This window comes from Vigna umbellata, chromosome 11 (genome assembly GCF_029865625.1).
Source record: "Vigna umbellata cultivar VRB3 chromosome 11, Vumbellata_1.0, whole genome shotgun sequence".
NCBI lineage: Eukaryota > Viridiplantae > Streptophyta > Magnoliopsida > Fabales > Fabaceae > Vigna > Vigna umbellata.
Window position 1 is genome coordinate 19,975,627 of NC_142175.1, and position 7,266 is coordinate 19,982,892.

Consider the following 7,266-nt stretch of genomic DNA (forward strand, 5'->3'; position numbering starts at 1 on the left):
GAGTTTTTTGTATACCATTCGAGAGGGTGAGATTCTATTGGAAGATCCTCAGAGACTGAGAGAAACACTTTGTAATTCTACTTTTATACTACAAATATTTTTATTTGACAATGTCCCATGGTTTTTCCCGAGAGAGTTTTCCGCATAAAAATTTTAGTGTCTTCATCTTCCATACTCTATCATTTTTACGCTTTTTTATAGTGTCCATTTTGCGTTCATAGAAGAGAGAACAAGCACCACTATTTTCCAACACCAATTACTTATAGGAAAGTGCTTCTTATCTCTTGGAAAATTTAAAACATAGGTACTTTTGCACATAATAATGGGTTAGTTTACTTTTTATTTACATATTTATAGTAACTTATCATGAGTCCTGATGATTTCTCAATTGAAGTCATCATGAGTCTTAAAGACTTTCTAAGTAAAGTCGTTATTAGTCTGACTTGTTCATAAAATTTTGTAAAGGTGAAGTTGTCATGACTCATGATGATTTCTTTGTAAATATTTTCAATGAAAGTTGTCAAAAGTGGTGACGACTTTCAATTTGAACGAGACAACTTTCGATTTATACTTAATCAAAGTTTATACAACTAAAGTCGTCATGAGTCAGGACAATTTTGGTTCACTATGAATCGAAAGTTGTCATTACTCCTAACGACTTGACCTTTTCAACATATTTACAAAGAAGTTTTCATAAGTCATGACGACTTGACCTTTTCAAAATGTTATGAATAAGTCCTCAAGACTTATGACGACTTCCATTAAAAAGTCATCAAGACTCATTACTTACCTAAATTAGTAAATAAAAAGTCGTAACTATTCCATATTTATAAATTATGGAGTAAAATATCCCATTTTTAAAAATTTACCCTATAACTCAATATAACTAGTTATTAAGCAATCACTGCCTTTTCCATCAACATACCATACACTCATCTTACTTGTTCCTTTATTCTATTTTGCTCAAACATGGTCGCTTCAAACATGTTGGAGATGTCATGTTGACTAAAAAAAATTGAGTTTAGTATATATAAATGAATGTAAATATACTCTTATGATAGATTTGATACAGTTTTACAAAAGAAGGAAAAAAAAAGAAGGTAGTTAATAAAGTTGTAATAACATAAATATAACATACTATTTATAAATAGTCTTAATAGGAGGTGAGCAAAAAGTTTTTTTTTTTGGGAATTGTTGGAAAAGGAGGTTAAGACCTCTCGAAAGACCTTGGTTCGTTGTACACCGTGGTTACATGTTCCTACTACATTGGTAGAGCTGTTTTGTTCATAATAAACATACAAGAATTGGCTGATATTTATAAAATTAAATTAGATCTAAAATCAAATCAATTATTTAAAATTAAATTAGATCAAAAGTCCACTAATATTGGTCTTCCTTAGTTCTATTTTTCCGAAAGATGGTCCCTTGAGACATCTTTCCATTGGTCTTACGGCATATAATTCAAACAATTTGCACAGTATAAGTCGTTTGACATTTCAAACGTGATCATGTTGAATTCAGTTCATCTTAATTATTACACATGTAAGTCTGAATTGTTAAGAGCTTATGGTGTTATTTCAGGAAATGGAGAAATTGCAAAGAAAGTTTGAACATTGGAGTGTTGGACTAACCCATTGGGCACTGTGATAAATACCAAAGTCTCAGGGATGATAAAGTTGATGAGTAACCAAATAACTATGAGAAGAAGATCTGAGTGCAGTTTATTAGTTACTGCGCTGATCTTTGTTACTTGCTATTTTTCCTTGTTCCCACTTTCTAATTCTTCATCCTTGGATGAAGAAAGACAGGCCTTGCTCAAGAGTGGTTGGTGGAATGATTACAGAAATGTTTCAAACCATTGTTATTGGGCTAGTGTTCTATGTGATGAAGCCGGAAGTGTTACTTCGATCGGCTTATCTTCTCTGCTCCCTTTCACAATTCCTCCAATGCAAGAACTGCAAAACTTGAATGTGACAGCCTTTCCCAATTTGCAGTTTCTGGATTTGAATGGAATGGGTCTGAGGGGAAGCATCCCTGCAGAAATTGGCACACTTACAAACCTCACCTATCTTGATTTGTCTGGCAATAGCCTCCAAGGTAAGCTACCATCTAAAGCCCTTTCAAATCTCACTCAACTTGTTCGTCTCGATTTTTCTGGAAATTCTCTTAGTGGTTTCATTCCAATGTCATTGGGTGAATTGAAGAACTTGGTTTATCTCAACCTTGATTCAAACCTTTTTACAGGCCATATTCCATCAGAATTAGGGAATTTGACAAATCTAACCCAATTACACCTCTCGAACAATTTTCTCTCTGGTTCAATCCCTCATACATTAGGTCTACTCAATAATTTGACAGATCTCTACCTAGAGTCTAACCAATTGCAAGGTCATATACCTGTTGAGCTACAGAATTTGTCCAGTTTGGTTGCTCTACGTCTTTCTCAAAATAATCTCTCTGGTTTAATACCTCCAAAACTTTTTCAAATGGACAAAATGCTTACTTTGTATATCTCATCGAATCAATTATCTGGTTCAATTCCATGGGAGACTATGAAATGTCCCTCCATTTCAGTGATTGGTTTAAGCCACAATAGATTAAATGGAAGCATAACTTCTCAAATTGCTTGTGTGAATGACCTTGATCTTAGCCACAATTTTTTTGTTGGTGAGATTCCATCTCTTTTGGGAATGAAATCAATACTGGATAAGTTGGATCTTAGTTATAATAATTTCTCTGGTAAACTTCGCAGGGAACTTGCCCATCTATCAAATATAAACCTTTCATACAATTCTTTTGACTTTTCACCAGATCCTGACTTCAAGTTACACTCACCAGATTATTGTTCTTTTCCAAGACACTCGCTGATCAGTAACAACCCACCAGATTTTGCTTTGTGCTTTAGTTCCCTCCAAACTAATTCTCAGACTAGTGAAGTTAATCTTAGCATTGAAATTGCTCTTCCCATCATCTTCACCCTTCTTCTTGTAATCCTTCTATCTCTATATTTAACAAGACACAAGTCTAGAATCAAATTTGATGCAAGCTTATCGAAAAATGGAGACTTGTTTTCTATATGGAATTATGATGGTAAAATTGCATTTGAAGATATCATTAAAGCAACAGAAGACTTTGACATCAAATACTGCATTGGGACTGGTGCATATGGCAGCGTTTATAGAGCCCAATTACCGACTGGAAAGATTGTTGCACTGAAGAAACTTCACCGAATTGAATCTCAAAATCCATCTTTCAATAAAAGTTTTCACAATGAGGTGAAGATGTTAACCAAAATCCGTCATAGAAACATTGTAAAGCTTCATGGCTTTTGCCTACACAATCGGTACATGTTTCTTATCTATCAATACATGGAAAGAAGTAGCTTATTTTATATGTTGAATGATGATGTGGAAGCTGGTGAGTTGAATTGGAGTGCAAGGGTGAATATCATTAAAGGAATGGCATATGCTTTGTGCTACATGCATCATGATTGTACCCCACCAATTCTTCATCGGGATGTAACAAGTAGCAATGTTCTACTAAACTCACAATTAGAGGCCTTTGTTTCAGATTTTGGCACAGCTAGACTCCTTGATCCAGATTCTTCAAATCAAACCTTGGTAGTTGGTACATATGGCTACATTGCCCCAGGTGAAGTTCAATTTTCTATTATAATCAAACTTCCTAAAGTTAATTTAGTGACATAGTTTGAGAAGCTGAGATAACTTATTTCTACTTTTTGTTCATTACAGAGCTTGCATATACATTGATTGTCACAGAAAAATGTGATGTTTACAGTTTCGGAGTGGTAACTTTGGAAACATTAGTAGGAAGACATCCTGGAGATTTGATCTCAACCTTATCAAACTCAACTACTCAAAACATGTTATTGAAAGACATCCTAGATGCACGAATTCCTCTTCCTAACTCTCGAAAAGATGCTGAAGATATAATGCTTGCTGCAACAATAGCATTAAGATGTTTGTGTTTGAAACCAAAGTTCAGGCCATCAATGCAAGAGGTGGTTGGAGAGCTCTGTAATTTCAAATTGTTGACACCTTTTTCGTTCAGTGAGATTTTGATCCATCAGTTGATGACTCCAAAAGAACAAGATGCACAAGTCTAAGCCATCTTAAACATCTTCTTTAGACTAGATTGCACTGAAAAAGAGCTAGTTAGTTTTTTTTACATATATTTCAACCATATTGTAATTAAAGTCACAACTATAGAGCTGTGTAGTATAGCTACGTTCATAATGTGAATAAAAGGAAAAATACAGATTATATATCCTTTAAAAAAAATATTCTAGTTGAAAAAGCGTAATTCTTCTTCAAGAGATATATGTGATAGTTTTCATTATATATCCTGTAGTGTCTTATATGAATTATTAAAATTAAAGTGAGTAATTACATTACTTTAAAACATCATGCATATTATATTTAGAGTAAGAAATAAAGAAAAAATGATATAGAAAACCAACTACACCACTTGCTAGAATTTTTCAATTAATGTTTTTGTCATAAATAATAAATAATTTATTCCTGAAAATATATTGTACTACTAGCAAGTTAGTTTCTTGAAGTAAAAGCTTTATAAAATGTCCCTAAAATTAAAAAAATGTCAGCCACACGTAAAATGATACGTGCTTGTGAGATTCATGCATGTTGGATATTAAATGAGATGGTGTATATAAATTATGGATGTATTGAAAAAAGTCTTTTACTTGAGAACTATGGAAGAATAATTAATTAAAACTTTCTTTTCTTTTTCCGGAACAAATCATGCTAATGTTTCACTGTTAATATACTTATAATTTTACCATAAATTATCTTAGTTTTTATATATGTTTCAGTTCTACATAACTTGTATCTTTCTTCTACATAGAAAAATATAATGAATCTTAACATTGTATCCATTTAAATTTTTAGAAAGATCATTTATAACATAAAATAGCATTATATGTAACTTGAATCAAACACTTTTATTCCTTCTCCCATACAAGTTTTAACTTATTTATTGAAGGAATTAAGTAAACATATAATTTCTTGATGTCTAAAATGATCATAATAACATAATATATCTATGTTTAATTTAAAAGCAATATGGAAGATTTTAAGTTACAAATAAAATATGCTATAAATTTCGGTTATGATTTAAGTTATGTAAATTATTCCTGCTATAATACCTTTGAAAATTATTGAAAAAGACAATCAATTTTCTTCCATTGAAAAAAATCATCTGAATATCGAAGTTATCTATCATTTTGTTTTTGTCGTTTGCACGGAACTTAGATATTTTGCATCATGTTACTAGCAAACAATTGATTCAACATTGGAATCATTCGAATATATGATAAAATTTCACTAAAACTTAACGAGAGATTGGATATATTATATACATATTAATCATGTAAAGAAAAATTAATATGTCTAAATTATCAAATTGAACCAATCAATATTTAATAAAACAAGTAATATTATATTAGATCTCAAATATAAAACCAAGATTAATAAATTATAACTTTAATATAAAAAAATTACAATTCGTTATATATATATATATATATATATATATATATATATATATATATATATATATATATATATATCATGAAAATTCTTTAATAACCAATTATAGTGACAAAAATAATTAGTTAGTGACCATTTTATAAACTAAAAATTATTAATAAATATAAATTGTTTTAAAAAATTATAATTAGTCTCTAAATTGGTAACTAAAATATTTTATTATAGGTTAATTTTTAAATTGGTCACTAACATTAATTACCAAAGTTTTGACTACCAAAGTAATTGATCTTTAATTAAAAAATTGTTCTTTAAATATAATTTTGTCACTAAAATTAGTTACTATTTAAAAATTCTCTCTCTCTCTCTCTCTCTCTCTCTCTCTCTCTCTCTCTATATATATATATATATATATATATATATATATATATATATATATATATATATATATATATATAAAAGTTAAGCATTAATATCAATTGCTTTTGAACTTTTCGTAAAAATGTATTGTATTCTCCTCTTTGACAAAAAAATATAATAGAAACAAATACGTTAAACAATTACATTCTCTGTATAACAAACCTTATATTTGAGTCTCAATTTCAACATAAAATAAAGATTAAATATGTGATGAACATTGCTAACATTATCACCATTTTTATATCAATTTTTTCTTTTATAAATTTTAAGCACTTCATAGAAGCCAATAACTTAGTCAAGAACTATGTAAATATGCGATATCAACTTCATTTATTTATATGTTCAAGCTAAACTTCATTATTACAATTTATGTTGTCTTCGTTAGATGACACTACACAAAATTTTACCATTAATAATTTTTAATTAATCTCAAAATCTTGTATAGTGATTTGAGTTTAAAAGAGACATCTTGTCCACTAATTTTTATTAGATTTTGGTTAGACGACGAAAAATATGTCAAATTCTTGTATAATTTTATTATGTATCTAGATTTTGGATCAGTAACACTGTTCATGAAATAAAATCAAGGATTTTATGTCACTCTTACTCTTTAGTTCTTAACTGAAACTTTCAATACGCCTAAAATTATCACATTTATTAAGGTCAAAGGTAAGTTATAAACAACATTTTCTCTTAACCAATTAAAACATATTTTTAAGACAAGAATCGTAACGAAAGTTTAAAACTTCAAAATAAACTATATAATACAATAGTTAATCATATCGATGTTATATAAAAATACTCAAAGTTAAACATTAACTTAGTCTGATGATATAATCAAGAAAGGTCTTTAAGTCATTCATATTCCTTAATCCTCAAATAAAACCGAAGATATTATCAGGTATAGCTGATATTTTTTTTATTATTATTATTTGAGGGACATTTTATCAAGTTTTTACATCTAGAAACCAACTTGCTAGTACTAAATATTTTCAGGAATAAATTACTTTATAATAAAAAATGTTAACTGAAAAATCTTGCCGTGTGGTGTCGTGGTGTAGTTGGTTATCACGTCAGTCTAACACACTGAAGGTCTCCGGTTCGAGTCCGGGCGACGCCAATTTTCTGCTTTATGTTTGGTTTTCTTCATTTCTTACTCTAAAACAAATCCTAGGACAAGTAACTCTCTCGTCTTAATTTCCCTTCGTATAATTTGCTTCCTTCTTTTGGTGTTACTTCCAATATTATATTCAACAAGATGTAAATATTGCTTTTAAAGACTGTGACATGAAGTACTATATTCATGAATGCATGTCTAAAC

General features: G+C 29.7%; 1 protein-coding gene and 1 non-coding gene across 2 annotated transcripts; both read left to right on the top strand.

The window, feature by feature from the left end:
* Positions 1-1,445: 1,445 nt before the first annotated feature.
* On the top strand, positions 1,446-4,245 carry LOC124849124 (uncharacterized). Its single transcript, XM_047327002.2, has 2 exons — positions 1,446-3,651; positions 3,753-4,245. The coding sequence occupies exons 1-2, from the start codon at positions 1,668-1,670 to the stop codon at positions 4,124-4,126; spliced, it is 2,358 nt and encodes a 785-aa protein (XP_047182958.1). The 5' UTR covers positions 1,446-1,667; the 3' UTR covers positions 4,127-4,245.
* Positions 4,246-6,991: 2,746 nt separating this feature from the next.
* Positions 6,992-7,065, top strand: TRNAV-AAC (transfer RNA valine (anticodon AAC)). Its single transcript has one exon. It is a non-coding gene; the product is annotated as a tRNA-Val (tRNA).
* The last annotated feature ends 201 nt before the right edge of the window (positions 7,066-7,266 follow it).

Bases quoted from the DNA above. Each gene is read 5' to 3' on its own strand.
- LOC124849124 (XM_047327002.2), top strand. From the start codon at position 1,668: ATGATAAAGTTGATGAGTAACCAAATAACTATGAGAAGAAGATCTGAG. The intron at 3,652-3,752 runs GTGAAGTTCAAT...TGTTCATTACAG, and splicing joins ATATGGCTACATTGCCCCAG to AGCTTGCATATACATTGATT.